This window comes from Siniperca chuatsi, linkage group LG12 (genome assembly GCF_020085105.1).
Source record: "Siniperca chuatsi isolate FFG_IHB_CAS linkage group LG12, ASM2008510v1, whole genome shotgun sequence".
Classification (NCBI taxonomy): Eukaryota; Metazoa; Chordata; class Actinopteri; order Centrarchiformes; family Sinipercidae; genus Siniperca; species Siniperca chuatsi.
In genome coordinates, this window is record NC_058053.1 from 3,339,368 (window position 1) to 3,358,467 (window position 19,100).

General features: G+C 41.0%; 2 protein-coding genes across 5 annotated transcripts in view; one reads left to right on the forward strand and one right to left on the reverse strand.

The window, feature by feature from the left end:
• Window positions 1-19,100, forward strand: part of LOC122885504 (inactive dipeptidyl peptidase 10-like) — a 212,921-nt gene that overhangs the window by 174,300 nt on the left and 19,521 nt on the right. For both annotated transcript variants that reach the window (XM_044216679.1, XM_044216680.1), the window contains exons 6-11: window positions 1,322-1,374; window positions 3,105-3,186; window positions 4,778-4,898; window positions 5,660-5,814; window positions 16,156-16,253; window positions 17,154-17,277. In XM_044216679.1, coding sequence (XP_044072614.1) covers window positions 1,322-1,374; window positions 3,105-3,186; window positions 4,778-4,898; window positions 5,660-5,814; window positions 16,156-16,253; window positions 17,154-17,277 — 633 coding nt within the window. The remainder of the gene's footprint in view (window positions 1-1,321; window positions 1,375-3,104; window positions 3,187-4,777; window positions 4,899-5,659; window positions 5,815-16,155; window positions 16,254-17,153; window positions 17,278-19,100) is intronic.
• On the reverse strand, window positions 6,392-8,191 carry LOC122885505 (golgin subfamily A member 6-like protein 22). Of its 3 annotated transcripts, none has more exons than XM_044216683.1 (2): window positions 7,237-8,191; window positions 6,392-7,173 (listed from the first exon to the last, which is right to left on the reverse strand). In XM_044216683.1, exons 1-2 carry the CDS (start codon window positions 8,065-8,067, stop codon window positions 6,880-6,882), a joined length of 1,125 nt encoding a protein of 374 aa, XP_044072618.1. In that variant the 5' UTR covers window positions 8,068-8,191; the 3' UTR covers window positions 6,392-6,879. The 3 variants fall into 3 exon arrangements, with proteins under 3 accessions (XP_044072618.1, XP_044072616.1, XP_044072617.1); XM_044216681.1 differs by having other exon boundaries at window positions 6,392-7,152; window positions 7,216-8,191; XM_044216682.1 differs by having other exon boundaries at window positions 6,392-7,149; window positions 7,213-8,191.

Consider the following 19,100-nt stretch of genomic DNA (forward strand, 5'->3'; position numbering starts at 1 on the left):
ATATATAAAAGAAAAATGGGAATCAGAGTTCAACATAAAAATGTATGATGAAGAAACATGTGGAAGATACATAATACATTCACCAGTTCACAGATATGCTGGGAATTTTCTGGGAAAAATTGTATCCAGTTTTTTTTTGCACACCCAAGGTCAAGAGTAAATATTTAGGCAGAAATCTACCATGCTGGAGAAAGTGTGGAGTACTAGATGCAGATCACTCATATATTTTGGAAATGTTAAACAAAAGTTTGAAAAAGATACTAAGATATGATATCCCATCTTTGTAATTTTCATTTTACTGAAGAAAATGTATGAATAAGGGATATGTATCTGGTCAAATATTGTTACTAGCTAGTAAAAAAGTAATCAGAAGGAAATGGGGTAAAGTGGATCCGTCGACCCAGGAACAATGGGGAGAGATAGTAGAGGAAATCTACATAATGGAAAAACTGACACATCGTTTGAGATTGCAAGAAGCACATCTGGAAGAAAAGTGGGAGAAAGGGAACATTATTCAGGACCCAAAACAGCGACGAAGACTATGGAAAATGATTTAGTTGATGAAACAGTGAGAATGGATGGACTAACTCCCAAACAAAAAACGTTTTTTTGTATTATTTTTCTTTTTAGGTTTGTTTGTTTACATGTTCATCTGTTGGTTTTATATGTTTGTGTCTATCTGTCTATCTATCCTTCATCAGTGCGTGTACAGCAAAATGATGGTAGGAGGGACATTTTTCCCTTCATATGCAGTTACCTCAAGCCCAAGTTCACCTAAGTTTAATTTCAATCAAGGTCAAATAGAAACAGAAAACGACCCTTCATGACACAGTTTGTTGCTTTGATGATTGTAATAGATTCCGCTACTTTGTGTCAGAGCTGAATGCATGAGTGTACATGATGAAATGCAAGAATACGGCCTCTTTCTGTGCCCGATCACCAGCCATGGTCAGAGGTCTATTATCATGTCAGCCACAGCTTCTCCAGTGGGGGTTTCAGACAGCTTTACATGCTCCCCTCTGTCACTTTGAATGCCTCTCTCTCTGTGTCTCCGTCTCTCCCAGGCTTTCAGCACAGAGGCATCGGTGATGATGGGTTTCTCAGATGGAATTAAAATGTCTCGTCCCACAGCTGTCACCCATGCAAATTGCATTGTCTACAGATTCTATCACTGAGAACAGCCAGCAGTCTGTTTTGTTTGACGCCTTCTTCCTTTTCATTTTTTGTCATGATGTCATTATCTGAGGCACTGCCTCTTCTCTCGCTAATGTTTCAGACAGTCATCTTTTATCTCTCTCTCTCTGTCTTTATTTTGCTGCAGGTGTACCGCCACTCCTACATGGCCTCCTACAGTATCTACAATATTCACACACGGTAAGTGTTTTTGTTCTCCTCAGCAGTTGCTGTGAGGCAACCTGTGTGGTAAAAAACACTTGTCATCAGGGAGAAAACGTAACTGTGAACCACCCTGGTTTGCTGTACCACACAGATACTCTCAGTAAAGGCTAAGGGCAGTGAAAGTATCGTTGTCACCTATTTACATGTTGTGCCATGCATGAAGAAAAGGTGGGTGTTTCTCAGTGTGTCTCCCTGTGCCACCTGACCTTGGCTGCAGCCATATGTGCAGGGGCCCCGGATTTGGCTAGATTTTGGCTAGCAGTGTCCCACATCTGTTGATGCTATAGGGCAGGGTTTTTTTTTTTAAGTCTGACATTGTTGGGCCCCCCTCAGACAAAATTAAGACACCGGCTCCAGTAGTAAATTGCCATCATTGAATGCCAAATTAGGTATTAGCAGTTTCTGTTTCAATCTACCCATGGATGTATGGATTACTTTGACCCTGAAGAAAACTTAAATACATAATGACTCTCTGTTCTGCAGTTATAAGGAGCATGTACAGAAAAATAATGATCATTTACTCTGAATTCTAAGTGGATTTATGGACATTTATTTATTAATACCCTCAGAAGTCATACTGAATCTAAAAATGTGTGCATCATGCTGTGTGTTCAGATTTGACTCAGTTATGACTCTGAGACGGACGGCAATCAGGAGCTAAAGGTTTTTGAAGTACCTGAACTGCCTCCATAGTCTGTGCGTCACAGCCACTGCTGCTGCTCCAGCTGCTGACCAAGCGGCCAAATCAGTGGCCAAAACTACAATAACTAACTTCCAGTTGTTTTTCGAACCCTAGCATGCACCTGTGCCTTTCACCTCATGTAGTATCACTCACATCTCTCCCTCCTGCGCCCCCCTGGGGAGGCAGCTTGCAGTTTGAAAACCTCATGCAAATCGAGCTAAATTTATAGATTTGTGTATCTAAAAACTGGAAGTCAAGAGATAATGTACTTGCTCCATCAAACATTTTCCATCACCAGCGGCACTCACAAGGGAGCAATCTGGACCCTGGCTTTAATAGCTCATGAAATTAACCTCTAGTTGCCATTCAGACCCGCACACATCACATGCCTGCCGCTTTCACTCAGCAACAGTATAAAACAAAGACATTTCACAGTTATTGTTTCCAACACACAATGAAATAAAAGTTGTTAAACAGACTTGTGTTATTTTCAAGATAATGTTGGCTCACTTATTGTATCTCTGTATCATTTTTATTATCCACAATAGGCTCGGCCTAGTGTGACTATAATATATGTGACTGCAGAGTTATGGATCATAAGGCTGATGAAGTGAAAATTTCACTAATGTTAAATGAATTTATGTTCAGTTATAATAAAGGTTGAAGACTGTCAGTATATCAGCGTACAGTCTGCATCATCCTGCTTCTGATCAGAGAGGATTCAAACTTTATATGGCTGATGGGATTAGCCTTTTCAAACATGAGTGTTGTTTTAGCAAGCTTTGTAATAAATTCCTCAGATATTGTGCCATATCGGGGCCCCAATCTAGCATTTTATTTTTATCTTGGTCATCTCTGTGCTGATATCAGGCTGCGGGTCTTTCGCCAACCAGTGCTCATTAGAATTTGTGCCTCATTTAAGTTTTGAAACTAGAGAAAGTGACTCATAGCGTGTGTTATAACACAGGGAAAACGGCCTGGCCTAGAAAATATATAATTTGCTTGTTGTCTTTTCTTTTTTCAGGGAGGTTTGGGTGCTGGACCCTCCTGAGGTGGTGAACTCGGTCCTGCAGTACGCTGCCTGGGGAGTGCAAGGCCAACAGCTGGTGAGAACACAGAAAAACTTTCCACAGCCTCACCCTGCCTAGAGTTACTGAGTTACTGTAATGAAAACCACATTTTCATTGATACTTGACTGCAGTTACTAACCAAGTAATGACAACACATTGAATCAGTAGTAAAAACACATACGGTTGCTTTCCTTTCATTATGCAGTTAAATCGACTAACACAAAAAATCATTCGTTTCTTTATACTGTAGCCTTCAACTCCAGCATATTTGTTGCTGAGTCAGTCTTTATCTGACTCCCAACAACATCCAATTCAGAATTTCCACAGAAAAATAAAACGCAGTATTTCGAAGGCTCTGTGATTGTGGAGCCAACAAAATAAGAATTTATCTTCAGCTCCAGGCATGTGGATGACAATGTGCCACATGATTAGAGATACAAAGTGTCACGGCACTTTTCAGCATGCTCAGAGCTGTATGTTTGTGTTTCTGCTTTTACTGCATGTGTATTTGAACTGTGAGGACGCACACAAAAAATGTGGTTCTAGTGCCATGCGCTTCTAATTCATAATTCTCTGCTCTACTCATAATGTAATCAGGTTCAATTTTTGAGGGAACCTAATTAGATGCAAATTTTCTCCCATCATACCTTCTTTATTTATCTACCCCGAACAGATGGGGAGGCTTTTTTGTTGAGAGCTTAAAGACTAAAGCATAGTAGAGCTGCTTTGTCCATATTTGCACATTTCAACGTGTAATATTTGAGCATAAATCAAACATGACTCCATTAGGAAGTGATTATGGTGATAAGCAGGTGAGAGCTAGACAGAGGCTTTCTAGCTTTCGAGTGGCATGGGCAGCATCATTAGCCCGAATTGCATTTTTGGAAACAATGACCCAACATGTGTATTGTGAACAAGTGTGTAAGTGAGCCTCATAGCAATTCTTTGGGAATTTGTGTATTCTCATTAGCATGATTCCAGAAAGTTACATTTAGAATATGAATTAGGGGTTTCCGTTCATCATGTCTTACGCAATGCATTGGCCACACATAGAAACACTAAACAAGACTAGCTGAGCAGGATTATCACTTTTTCCAGTTTACAAAGTTTTCTAATTAGGTGTTGATTTGAATGTATATGATCATTTGTGAATGTATAGCAGGGGTTTTCAAAGTCTGACACTGTTTTTGCAAATTATGGATGTTTAATCATGATGGAGATCAATATATCAGAGGTATCGGAAAGTTTAAGTCTGTGTGTTCAGACTTGAGCGCTGACTTGACAGTTATGACTCTGAGAAGGAGTGCCATTTTTGACGCAAATTATACTGACTATTTTCCAGAGTTACTGCTCTTATGTTTTTGATCCACCTTGATTACAAACATTACTCTCCTCTGCCCATTCAGACAGTATACAGATATTTACTGTGTGATGAAAACCTGCAGGCAAAAATGTTGTTAATCCAGCGGATGTGTGCTAAAGTTATGATTCCTGAAATCTTGCACAAAATTTTACATCCATGCAACAATTTTCCTCTCTTGCAGCATTTGTTTATTCCTTACTGTACCATAAAATGTTTATTTAATGTTTAATTTAAGTTGTGACTCTGTGTGCTTTGTCTCTACAGATCTACATATTTGAAAATAACATCTACTACCAATCAGATGTCAAGAGTAACTCGCTTAGGCTAACGTCCTCAGGGAGGGAAGGAGTCATCTTCAATGGGATTGCTGACTGGCTCTATGAAGGTACATATCAGCTCATTCATACTTTTTCATTCAGGCTAAGGGCAAAACTAGCCAGAGAATCTCTGTGACAAACAGCAGCTTAATGTCAGATAATGATGTGTTGAGAAACTGCATTGCCACAGTGGGTTTTAAACATTGCAAAGGTACAAATGATAATATCTAACTTAATTTTCAAAGCGTTGACAGACTGTCTTATTAAACTGTAAATGCCTGTGTTTAGAAACATTACCTTATAAAAGACAGTGATTAAATATTCATAATGTTTGTTCTAGTGCAGATATCGCCCCACTGCGTCTGAAGAGTCATTTTATGTGCTTTAAGTAAATACACACTGCATGCACTTAGCGATGTTGGCCAATCACTCAGGAGAAAAGAAGAATATGTAAATCTTGTTAAAAGGCAAGCAACCACAATAACTACACTGCTGTTTGGGCCTCTTTTTCCCCTTTTATTTTGAATTATATTTATTAAATATAATAATGTAGCAATCAGTGACGGTTAACCCCAAAATTAGAACTTCATTAAATGCCTCTTTTGTTATGTCAGCTCTTTTTCCCCACTTCAGTGTGTTTGGTTCTGTGTCTGTATTTGATGAGCATGCTGGAAGTAGAGGCTGAAAACATCTACATATAGCTAGCTTTAAGCGCCTTTTGGCAGATCATATGTTATTTTGAATTATAAGAAAAATCTTTTTGATCCTTAAATTGGCAGATTGATTTTGATAAAAGCATGTAGCTCATCCCGCGTCTCCCTCCAAACAGAGGAGATCCTTCAGACCCATGTGGCACACTGGTGGTCACCTGACGGAGAGAGGTTGGCCTTCCTGGTCCTTAATGACAGTCTGGTGCCCAACATGGCTCTACCTCGCTTCACCGGCATGACATACCCCAAAGGAAAGCAGTACCCATACCCCAAGGTAAAGATTATTTAGAAGACACACATGCCCAACCCTTTCTCATTCCCAGGTCGTCGTATACAGCGTCTCATACAGACGCACACGGTACCCCAGCGTCTGTCTGAGACGCCTTTCTAACACTTGGTTAATGTTGTGAATAGGTCGCAGCTTGGTTAGTTTTAGGCAACAAAACTATTTGGTTAGCTGTAGGAAGTCACGTGATATAAGTGATATAAGGAACTGACATCAGTCGACAGTCCACCAGTGTTACAGTGAAGGAGATAGAACTTCTACATTTACAACTTTAAAAAACATTGATTACACCCTTGCAAACATGCAACATGCTGTCGTTTGACAGTGCCATAAAGTATGGACGTGTTTAGAAAATGAATTAGCCGACATTAGAATGAAATTGTTTGCTTGCATGTGTGTGTGGGACAATAGGACTTCGGTGTTGTTTAAATCACAACTTAAAAAAGCCATATTTGATGACAGACACCAGTACTTATACTTTATACCAACCATAATGTTACACAATTGTATGTATACTCTATGTCTTTATTCAGAGAGGCAGACACATGCAGAAATATGAGTGAACTTTTATTTGATTGTATTTGATTTTTAATGAAGAATTTTTAATATATTTTGGGGCAATTTATAGTTTCCAATGAGCCTAACGTGCATGTCTTTGGACTGTGGGAGGAAACCGGAGCACCAGGAGAAAAGCCACGCAGACACAGGGAGGAACATGCAAACTCCACACAGAAACAAGGTGGAGGTGTTTCTGTGAGGCTGCAGTGCTAATCACTGAGCCAGTGTGCTGCCCTCAACTTTAGGGGATGGGAGGGTGGAGGGTAGGGGGTGATGGAGGTGAGGATAAGGGAGATAGAGGAGGGGGATGGAGGGAGGATGGAAAGAGCGAGACGGAGGAGGATGGAGGGTGGAAAGACAGAGGGGTGAGGAAGATGGAGGAGGGGGGATGGAGGGAGGATGGAAAGAGGAGATGGAGGGGGGATGGAGGGAGGGTAGAAAGAGGGGGTGAAGGAGATGGAGGAGGGTAGAAGGGTGAGGGGGTGGGGATGGTGGCTACAGTTGTCCAGCCTGAGCCGAACATGCAGCAGCCTCCTCCACCTCACTGTGGCTGTCACACTTCTTCTTGTGCATCCAGCTGAAAAAGCCCTTCTTCTTCTTCTCCGTTTTCACATCCACCTTCTTTTCCTTTTCCTTTTCTTTCGTTTTCATCTCCTTATCTTTTTTACTTTTCTTTTCTTCCACCTTTGTCTGTCTAGTCTTCACCTTCTTCATGCGAAACCAGAAACCTCTCCTCTTCTTCTTAGTTTTCAAATAGAGCTCCTCCAGTTCTTTCTTCTCTTCCTCCACCTGCTTTACTGTGGTCTCCAGGCTCTGTGCTTTCTGGACCAGCTCTTTCTTCTCTTCCTCCACCTGCTTTACTGTGGTCTCCAGGCTCTGTGCTTTCTGGACCAGCTCTTTCTTTTCTTCCTCCATCTGCTTTACCATGGTCTTCCAGGTCTGTTCTCTCTCTGCCAGTAGTTTCTTTTCTTCCTCCATCTGCTTTAATCTGACTTCCCAGCTCTGTTCTCTCTCGGACAGCTCCTTCCTGAACTTCTCCTGCAGATCATCGTGTTTTGACTGCCAAGCTTTGTCACTCTGGAGAAATTTGGATTCTTGGCTCAAGAGCTGGTTTGAGGCCTCTGTGAGCCTCTCAGAGAGGCCCTCCTTCTCCTTCCTGAGATCCAGCATTTCTTTGTTACTCTGGTAGAGCTGCTGCATAACGCTGCTCTGGCTCTCTAACGTCGCCTTGAACGTCTGATCAGTTTGCTCTGAGAGTTTTTGTTTCTCTGCCTCCAATCTTGCAGCTATCGCTTTATACCTCTGCTCGCTCTGCAGGCTCAAATACATCTGCTCCATCCGGAATTGCAGACTTTTCCTGAAGAAGGAGATCTGTGACTCATACTTTGTAATGGTCTCGTTGTTCTTTTTATGTGCAGCTTCTAACTGCTTCTCCAAGGCCTCTACAAACTTCTCCAGCCTGCCTATTTTGTGATTAGCGTTGTGCACGTTCATCTTTTCAGCCGATAATTCATCCTTATGCTGCAACAGACTGCCTATCTGCCCTTTCAGGCGATGGTTCTCCTGGTGTGCATCATCAAGGGCCTTTTGCAGACTGTGGAAGTCCGAGTGAGATGTTGGACGGGCCTGAGGAGCAGCGCCAACAAATCTAACCCTGTTTCTTCGTTTTTTTCTTTGATCCATGGCACTGTCAGTGCTAGACCGTAGTTGTCTGTAGTAGACCGTAGTTGTCTGTAGTAGTCTGTTTGTAGTAGACTGTAGTTGTCTGTAGTAGACTGTTTGTAGTAGACCGTAGTTGTCTGTAGTAGACTGTTTGTAGAGACCGTAGTTGTCTGTAGTAGACTGTTTGTAGTTAGTTGTCTGTAGTAGACCGTAGTTGTCTGTAGTAGACTGTTTGTAGTAGACTGTAGTTGTCTGTAGTAGACTGTAGTTGTCTGTAGTAGACTGTTTGTAGTAGACCGTAGTTGTCTGTAGTAGTAGACCGTAGTTTCTGTAGTAGACTGTTTGTAGTAGACCGTAGTTGTCTGTAGTAGACTGTTTGTAGTAGACTGTAGTTGTCTGTAGTAGACTGTTTGTAGTAGACTGTAGTTGTCTGTAGTAGACTGTAGTTGTCTGTAGTAGACTGTTTGTAGTAGACCGTAGTTGTCTGTAGTAGACTGTAGTTGTCTGTAGTAGACTGTAGTTGTCTGTAGTAGACGGTTTGTAGTAGACTGTAGTTGTCTGTAGTAGACTGTTTGTAGTAGACTGTAGTTGTCTGTAGTAGACTGTAGTTGTTTGTAGTAGACCGTAGTTGTCTGTAGTAGACTGTAGTTGTTTGTAGTAGACCGTAGTTGTCTGTAGTAGACCGTAGTTGTCTGTAGTAGACCGTAGTTGTCTGTAGTAGACCGTAGTTGTCTGTAGTAGACTGTGTAGACTCGTGTAGTGGATACAAGTTAATTTCACTCTGTTCTGACGTTAACTTACTGGTGTTCAGGCAGACAACAGACTTCCAGAATCCTGTATCATCACAGTTGGTTCCATGCCGTTGCCTCTGAAGATAACAGGAGGCCATGCCCACATAGAACAGGAGCATTCTGACAGCTTTTTTTAAAAACATTTTGTAGAGTTGAAAAGTGGGAGGAGCTATTCAAGGCACCCCTGGTTCCATAAATTCATTCATTTTCCCCATAGACAATGTCAGGTGACTGACAGTTGAAGCACTTCTATATGTTTGGAAACGCACAAACAGTGTTAGAAAAGAGCTGCTTCTTTGATAAAAAGTCAAAGCCACAAGAAGCCTGTGGACATAAAACCTGTTCTCTACAACATGGATTCTCAAAACATAGAGTAATAAACTAACTACGATATTTGTTCTTTGATATTCTGGTGGTTTATTTTTCTTATTTCCCCCACACTGTATTGTAACAATTGGATTTCACAGTTTCACATTTTCAACGCAGTATGAACTCAGCAAGCTAAAAGAAAAACAGTAAAAAAAAAACAGTACTGTACACTGTAAGAGGCAGCAAACAACTTCCCCACTGACAGCAGCTTCATGTGAACTGAATGCAATGCACCACAGTGATTCAATTTTATTTATATAGCGCCAATTCATAACAGAAGTTATCTCATTGCACTTTTCCTATAGAGCAGGTCTAGACCGTACTCTTTATAATATTATTTACAGAGACCCAACAAATCCCACCACGAGCAAGCACTTGGCGACAGGGGCAAGAAAATACTTCCTTTAAGAGGCAGAAACCTCGGACAGAACCAGACTCAATGGTGGGCGGCCATCCGCCGCTGCCATGTTAGGTTTTGAGAGAGAGAGAGAGAGAGAGAGAGAGAGAGAGACAGAGAGAGAGACAGAGAGAGAGACAGAGAGAGCGAGAGAAGGGGGGTCGGGCAGAGGGAAGCACAATGCAAACACCACCTAGAATTTTTAAATAGTAATAATGTAATGGTAATGGTAATATTAGTATTAATAAATTAATAATAATCGGAATGACAGTCATAGGAATAGTAATGGCAATGGCAATAATAGTAACAGAACCAATAACAACAACTGTAGTAGCAGTTGTCGAGCGTTCATCTTTTCAGCCGATAATTCATCTTTATGTTGCAACAGACTGTCTATCTGACCTTTCAGGCGATGTGGTAGTAACAGAGCCAATAACAACAACTACAACAAAGGGCTAATCTGCCCTTTCAGGCGATGTTTCAACCACAGATCCAGACTCTGCAGCTCCGGAGGTAGAAATACCTGCTGAAAGCGACAGAAGGAGAGAGGAGAGAGACGAGAAAGCACAAAACTACGGGAGAGAGGAGATGCTGAGTTAGTAACATGCAGTAATGAGATAAAAATGCATACAGATGGAGAGGGAGAGGAGGAGAGAAGAACGAGGTGCATCATGGGTAGTCTCCCGGCAGTCTAGGCCTATAGCAGCATGACTAAGGGATGGTTCAGGACTCATCCAAACCAGCCCTAACTATAAGCTTTATCAAAGAGGAAAGTCTTAAGCCTACTCTTAAATGTGGAGATGGTGTCTGCCTCCTGAACCCAAACTGAGACCTGATTCCACAGGAGAGGAGTTTGATAACTGAAGGCTCTGGCTCCCATTCTACTTTTGGAGACTCTAGGAACCACAAGTAACCCTGCATCCTAGTTGGATAACATGGTATTGTGAGAGCTTTAAGATACAATGGTACCATTAAGAGCTTCGTAGGTGAGGAGAAGGATATTAAATTCTATTCTGGATTTTACAGGGAGCCAGTGCAGAGAAGCTAATATTGGAGAAATATGATCTCTTTTCCTAGTTCTTGTCAGTACACATGCCGCAGCATTCTGGATCAACTGGAGAGTCTTAAGGGACTTATTCGGGCAGCCTGATAATAAGGAATTGCAGTAGTCCAGCCTAGAAGTAACAAATACATGCACTAGCTTTTCGGCATCATTTTAAAACAGGATGTGCCTGATTTTTGCAATGTTGCATAGGTGAAAGAAGGCAGTCCTTGAAGTTTGTTTCATGTGGGAGTTAAAGGAGAAATCCTGATCAAAGATAACGCAGAGGGCGCTTACGGTTGTGCTGGAGGCCAGGGCAATGCCATCTAGAGCAACTATGTCTTTAGATAATGTGTCTCAGAGGTGTTTGGGGCCAAGTACAATAACTTCAGTTTTGTCAGAGTTTAACATCAGAAAATTGCAGGTCATCCAGGTTTTTATGTCCTTAAGACATGCTTGAAATTTAGCTAACTGGTTAGTTTCATTTGGCTTGATCGATAGATATAATTAGGCATCAGCCACATAACAATGAAAGTTTATGGAGTGTTTCCTAATAATATTGCCTAAAGGAAGCATATATAAGGTGAACAGAATCGGTCCAAGCACAGAACCTTATGGAATTCCATGATCATACACATAACCCAGTTTGCACAAAGTAGTTGGCTAGCTACAATAGCTTTGCCTGTCTTTGATTAACTGCGGCGTATTAGGTTCATTGCAGGTAAAACAACTTAAATTACAAAACTGGGGGAGAGGGGGTAATATTCCGAGAAAAAACTTGGATATTCTCTGGGATTAAAGTGGTAATTTTACGAGAAAAAAACTAGAATATTTTGATATTATAAAGTCATAAATTTGCATGAAAAAACCCAGAAATTCGAGCCTACAACCTATTTGAGTAAGCTGTCGTTTGACAGTGACCATAAAGTATGAACGTGTTTAGAAAATAAATTAGCCGACATTAGAATTAATTTGTTTGCACGCATGTGTGTGTGGGATGTAGACTTTGACTGTTTATCTTAAGCATCTGTGCACACTTCTCATTTCTGGACTCACTCAGTGTTGGTGATATTTTGACTGGCTGACTAGCACACACACCCCCACACACACACATCACAAATATTTCCTGATTGCTAAATTAATCTAATTGCAAAGTAAAATTTGATTAGGTCATTCACTGCAGGCATAAAACAAGGCAAGTGGCGTCTGTGGTGTGATGAGGTTGATCCAACCTTGCAAAGTGAAGCAGTGTGGTTCCTTGATGAAAAAAACACAATTTTTCCATAATTTGCCAGTTGGAACGACAGGTTTTATTAGCCAACATAACATTGATTCTTTCCCAATAGGACTTCGGTGTTGTTTAAATCACAACTTAAAAAAGCCATATTTGATGACAGACACAAGTACTTATACTTTATACCAACCATAATGTCATACAATTGTATGTATACTCTATGTCTTTATTCAGAGAGGCAGACACATGCAGAAATATGAGTGAACTTTTATTTGATTGTATTTGATTTTTAATGAAGAATTTTGAATATATTTTGGGGCAATTTATAGTTTCCAATGAGCCTAACGTGCATGTCTTTGGACTGTGGGAGGAAACCGGAGCACCAGGAGAAAAGCCACGCAGACACAGGGAGGAACATGCAAACTCCACACAGAAACAAGGTGGAGGTGTTTCTGTGTGGCTGCAGTGCTAATCACTGAGCCAGTGTGCTGCCCTCAACTTTAGGGGATGGGAGGGTGGAGGGTAGGGGGTGATGGAGGTGAGGATAAGGGAGATAGAGGAGGGGGGATGGAGGGAGGATGGAAAGAGGAGATGGAGGGGGGATGGAGGGAGGGTAGAAAGAGGGGGTGAAGGAGATGGAGGAGGGTAGAAGGGTGAGGGGGTGGGGATGGTGGCTACAGTTGTCCAGCCTGAGCCGAACATGCAGCAGCCTCCTCCACCTCACTGTGGCTGTCACACTTCTTCTTGTGCATCCAGCTGAAAAAGCCCTTCTTCTTCTTCTCCGTTTTCACATCCACCTTCTTTTCCTTTTCTTTCGTTTTCATCTCCTTATCTTTTTTACTTTTCTTTTCTTCCACCACCTGTCTAGTCTTCACCTTCTTCATGCGAAACCAGAAACCTCTCCTCTTCTTCTTAGTTTTCAGATAGAGCTCCTCCAGCTCTTTCTTTTCTTCCTCCACCTGCTTTACCATGGTCTTCCAGGTCTGTTCTCTCTCTGCCAGTAGTTTCTTTTCTTCCTCCACCTGCTTTAATCTGACTTCCCAGCTCTGTTCTCTCTCGGACAGCTCCTTCCTGAACTTCTCCTGCAGATCGTCGTGTTTTGACTGCCAAGCTTTGTCACTCTGGAGAAATTTGGATTCTTGGCTCAAGAGCTGGTTTGAGGCCTCTGTGAGCCTCTCAGAGAGGCCCTCCTTCTCCTTCCTGAGATCCAGCATTTCTTTGTTACTCTGGTAGAGCTGCTGCATAACGCTGCTCTGGCTCTCTAACGTCGCCTTGAACGTCTGATCAGTTTGCTCTGAGAGTTTTTGTTTCTCTGCCTCCAATCTTGCAGCTATCGCTTTATACCTCTGCTCGCTCTGCAGGCTCAAATACATCTGCTCCATCCGGAATTGCAGACTTTTCCTGAAGAAGGAGATCTGTGACTCATACTTTGTAATGGTCTCGTTGTTCTTTTTATGTGCAGCTTCTAACTGCTTCTCCAAGGCCTCTACAAACTTCTCCAGCCTGCTTATTTTGTGATTAGCGTTGTGCACGTTCATCTTTTCAGCCGATAATTCATCCTTATGCTGCAACAGACTGCCTATCTGCCCTTTCAGGCGATGGTTCTCCTGGTGTGCATCATCAAGGGCCTTTTGCAGACTGTGGAAGTCCGAGTGAGATGTTGGACGGGCCTGAGGAGCAGCGCCAACAAATCTAACCCTGTTTCTTCGTTTTTTTCTTTGATCCATGGCACTGTCAGTGCTAGACCGTAGTTGTCTGTAGTAGACTGTTTGTAGTAGACCGTAGTTGTCTGTAGTAGACTGTTTGTAGTAGACTGTAGTTGTCTGTAGTAGACCGTAGTTGTCTGTAGTAGACTGTTTGTAGTAGACTGTAGTTGTCTGTAGTAGACCGTAGTTGTCTGTAGTAGACTGTTTGTAGTAGACTGTAGTTGTCTGTAGTAGACTGTTTGTAGTAGACCGTAGTTGTCTGTAGTAGACTGTAGTTGTCTGTAGTAGACCGTAGTTGTCTGTAGTAGACTGTAGTTGTCTGTAGTAGACTGTAGTTGTCTGTAGTAGACTGTTTGTAGTAGACTGTAGTTGTCTGTAGTAGACTGTAGTTGTTTGTAGTAGACTGTAGTTGTCTGTAGTAGACTGTTTGTAGTAGACCGTAGTTGTCTGTAGTAGACTGTTTGTAGTAGACTGTAGTTGTCTGTAGTAGACCGTAGTTGTCTGTAGTAGACTGTTTGTAGTAGACTGTAGTTGTCTGTAGTAGACCGTAGTTGTCTGTAGTAGACTGTTTGTAGTAGACTGTAGTTGTCTGTAGTAGACTGTTTGTAGTAGACCGTAGTTGTCTGTAGTAGACTGTAGTTGTCTGTAGTAGACCGTAGTTGTCTGTAGTAGACTGTAGTTGTCTGTAGTAGACTGTAGTTGTCTGTAGTAGACTGTTTGTAGTAGACTGTAGTTGTCTGTAGTAGACTGTAGTTGTTTGTAGTAGACTGTAGTTGTCTGTAGTAGACTGTTTGTAGTAGACCGTAGTTGTCTGTAGTAGACTGTTTGTAGTAGACCGTAGTTGTCTGTAGTAGACTGTTTGTAGTAGACCGTAGTTGTCTGTAGTAGACCGTAGTTGTCTGTAGTAGACTGTTTGTAGTAGACTGTAGTTGTCTGTAGTAGACTGTAGTTGTCTGTAGTAGACTGTTTGTAGTAGACCGTAGTTGTCTGTAGTAGACTGTAGTTGTTTGTAGTAGACTGTAGTTGTCTGTAGTAGACTGATTGTAGTAGACCATAGTTGTCTGTAGTAGACCGTAGTTGTCTGTAGTAGACTGTAGTTGTTTGTAGTAGACCGTAGTTGTCTGTAGTAGACTGTAGTTGTCTGTAGTAGACTGTCTGTAGTAGACCGTAGTTGTCTGTAGTAGACTGTAGTTGTCTGTAGTAGACTGTGTAGACTTGTGTAGTGGATACAAGTTAATTTCACTCTGTTCTGACGTTAACTTACTGGTATTCAGGCAGACAACAGACTTCCAGAATCCTGTATCATCACAGTTGGTTCCATGCCGTTGCCTCTGAAGATAACAGGAGGCCATGCCCACATAGAACAGGAGCATTCTGACAGCTTTTTTTAAAAACATTTTGTAGAGTTGAAAAGTGGGAGGAGCTATTCAAGGCACCCCTGGTTCCATAAATTCATTCATTTTCCCCATAGACAATGTCAGGTGACTGACAGTTGAAGCACTTCTATATGTTTGGAAACGCACAAACAGTGTTAGAAAAGAGCTGCTTCTTTGATAAAAAGTCAAAGCTACAAGAAGCCTGTGGACATAAAACCTGTTCTCTACAACATTTATTCTCAAAACATAGAGTAATAAACTAACTACGATATTTGTTCTTTGATATTCTGGTGGTTTATTTTTCTTATTTCCCCCACACTGTATTGTAACAATTGGATTTCACAGTTTCACATTTTCAACGCAGTATGAACTCAGCAAGCTAAAAGAAAAACAGTAAAAAAAAAACAGTACTGTACACTGTAAGAGGCAGCAAACAACTTCCCCACTGACAGCAGCTTCATGTGAACTGAATGCAATGCACCACAGTCATCATACACATAACCCTGTTTGGCTACAATAGCTTTGCCCATCTTCAAATGAAAGCCACACATTGTTCTCTGTGTAGCTTTTTCTATTGGGGGTCTCTGTGCATCATCAGAAGTCATTTTAGGAAACACAGGCAATCAAAGTAGAGCAAGTTGTTGCAGGTGGAGTGAAAAAGAAAATTACTACACAGAATCCCAAATTAATTGGCTTGATTGATTTGACTTCATTTAACATCATACAACACTGACCTCAACAATGTTAATAGTGTTAAATGTAATGTTAAATGTTATAATGTCTAAGAAATGGTTTCTCATGGATTTGTAGGCATGTTCAAATAAGAGCACTGACAGAATGCGAATGCTGGTTCTTTATGATTGCTGATTAAACATGATGCATTGATGATGCAACACTTCACTGATGCAATTGTAAATTACAGTCTTTTTCATGGCTGCTCTTTACTTTGTCAGACACAACTCCTAATCATTTCTGCATAACAACACATGCATGATTGTCCATAACTGTATGTGCTTTTTTAAGAGTTTAAAGGTGCTTTTAAAGGGATGTTCTCAATGAATTATTCATTCCAAATCTCTTCATCATTGTGCAGCATTTCATATGTCACACTTGCCATTTTGGATGGTGTAGCATTTCCCATTGCAGTGATGTGAGGCTTTTGTCTAAAGTCTGGACTGTTGATTCTGCATGCAGGCTGGCCAACCCAACCCGGCGGTGAAGCTCTATGTAGTCAATCTTTACGGGCCGACGCACACACTGGAGCTCATGCCTCCAGAGACGCTCAAGCTACGGTGAGAGGAGCTGCATTTTGTTTGTCAAACTTTTGCACCAGCTGCAGTGCCACTTAAAGATACACTTTTGACATTTTAAACTTTAAATGATAATTTTTCCTCAGTAGACACTCAGCACCTTTAATTGGGAAATACTGTACACTGCAGCTTACTCTGCCCCCTGCGTTGCAGTCACATAGCTGTAACTTTCCCTTTGCATGAAGATAGCTAATAAATGAAGGACAAACAGTGACCAATAAATCCCAGCCTGCATGGATCTGGTGAGGCAAAACACAATTTTTCTATCATTTCACAATGAATGCAGCTGCATTTGTTAATTCAACATATTTTAGAGACTATTGAATCTCTTGCTGTCAACATCTCCTTGCACTACTTGTATAAATGTATGAGTCTTGGACCACTCTGCCTCACTTGTGAAATGTTAACCAAGTCTTAGCATAGAAATGATGTCCTCTGTGCACAAAACGTGAGAGACATCTCTTGTACCACCATGGAAGGACTGTGTAGTAGAGACATTACAAAAGAAAAGCAGCAGCTTGACATTGGAGTCATTTAGTAGAGCTGAAAGGACCAGGAAGCCAGGTTCAGATACCAACTGTGAAAACGTTTTGCCCAAAGCCTGGTACTACTAAACTTTGCATTAAAATGATCTTGTGACATGCAGTAGACATGGAAATGATGTACTGTTGTCACATAATCCTTTCATGATAACTTCACATCTAATCTCTGTAAAACATGTAATCTTCCGTTTGTGCACATTTTGTTTTAAATAGCATTTTACTTTAAAAAAATGTATTGATTAATCCACATCTCTTAGATTTCTATAATCCATTGTACCTGGCAGTGTATGGATAATTATAGAACTTGAAATAACCAGTGTAATTATAATGTTTTTCACAGGGAACATTATGTGAGCATGGTGAAGTGGATCAGCAAGACCAAGACATCTGTCAGGTGGTTGAACCGGGCCCAGAACATCTCCATCCTGACCGTGTGTGACACCACCACCGGAGCCTGTGTCACGGTGTGTGTGTGTGTGAGAGAGAGAGAGAGAGAGAGAGGTAGAAAGAGAGTGAAAGAGAGATGTGTCCTTGTGTAGAAGAATCTACTGTGGGCCAAATAAATAAGTAGAAAACAGAAATTTCATTACCTGTGCAATGCAACATAATGCTCCACATTTACTTCATGTAAGGTTAAGGAGTGCTTGTCAAACTTAAGAGTGCTCTTTGCAAGGTTTATATTTGATCAAGCCTAGTAACAGTTTATGAGTTATTATATCTGCTTTGATTTCCATGGTAACACTTCTGTTCAGTGTTTGTTCCCTGCACTATAAGAATGGCATCTGTTATTCACATTAGGCAGAAAGTACAAGTCCAGGTATAATATGGTCAAATACATCTAAAATGTCTTTATTTCATATAATGCTGTGTTGACATCATATCCTGCAGACTGTAATTACGAGCAGTCGAGTTCATGTCAGCTTCTGACTTGTAATTCTGAGTCAGAGTAGAATATATCCCATTTGGCAAAAAAAAAAAAAAAATAAACTACATGAGTGTCAACAAACAAGTAAAAAAAGAAGAAAAAAGCACTTTTACTACTAGCACTGACCATGCTTTTACTTATTTGTTTAAAAGGGATACACTCCCAAATATCTAGCTCTTGTCATTTTGGACAAAAGTGTCTGCCAAATGAATGCAATGTAATGTAATATAAAAACAAAATGCAATATTGACACTAATAGAATCAATTCAACCAATTCAATAGGAGCTATACCTCATTTGTTTGCATCTGTTTTTGCTTGTTAATGAACCTCTACAAATATGTAATACAACAAAAGAAGCTAATTTAGGATATTTATCTGGTGTGACTCCAGTAGTCAATGCTAGCAGTGGGGTACCATCTTGGATTAATGCGTGAACACTCCCCACGATATGGTGTGAATGCAGCATAAGGGACTTTACAGCTATGAATATTTCACAAATCAGAATGAAATGATGGGACAGTACTTTATTAAATCTCACACAATTTAAAGGCCCGGTCACAGCAGCGTTTAAAATGGCACAATGTTGCTGCTGTAATCCATGGATTCGTGGGGCGAGCAGATCCACTATCTAACTGACACAGTGGGGTTAGTGAGCTAGCTAACTGTCTAATTGACAATTAGCACCTTGGAATGTTTTTTTTCTTTTTTTAATTATTTAATCACTCTTAAATAGCTCTCTATTAAATTAAATTAAGTAAAGAACAAAATACCAGGAGGGAGTAAATTGCACAGTACAGAGAAAATAGACGAAGCTAAGTTAGCTATTGTGACTGACTGCTGGTGGCATGTTCCCAGCTTGTTAGTCTGTTAGCCGTTAGCTGGCCAGTTACAGTAGTTCACCAAAAAGCCCTATCTGTTTGAACTGAACTAATCATTTTTTGGCTTGAAGAAAACTTTGCTGAAATTGCCGCACATCTGCTGGAGTAAACTCCTTGGATGACACACAGCGGCGTTAACCCTGCAGTTGAACTGTGGGACTCAAAAAGCCGCTCTCCAGTTCTGTGCTTCCTGATTTGGTGTGATTTGCACGAACAAACATGCCGCCCAGCCAAGCTGCAGCTTAGCTCAGGCCTGGACACACAGCCCAGCGACCCCGGCCAAAACTCTGGCTCCTACTTGTGCATATTGGTTTGAAATGAGGACTCAGACTGAGAATGATGTCCACAGTGGCGTTTTAAAATAAACGACAAAAGAAGGGGTCCATTATGTGATAGATGATTCTGTCTGGAAAATATGCCACTGAAGTGTTATTCCATAATAAGTTTTACAAAATATGAAAAATAAAACACTTTTGCAAACGT

Coding starts and splice junctions, on each gene's coding strand:
- LOC122885505 (XM_044216683.1), bottom strand. CDS start 8,067: ATGGATCAAAGAAAAAAACGAAGAAACAGGGTTAGATTTGTTGGCGCT. Junction 7,174..7,236: donor TGGAGACCACAGTAAAGCAG/GTGGAGGAAGAG, acceptor ACAGTAAAGCAG/GTGGAGGAAGAGAAGAAAGA.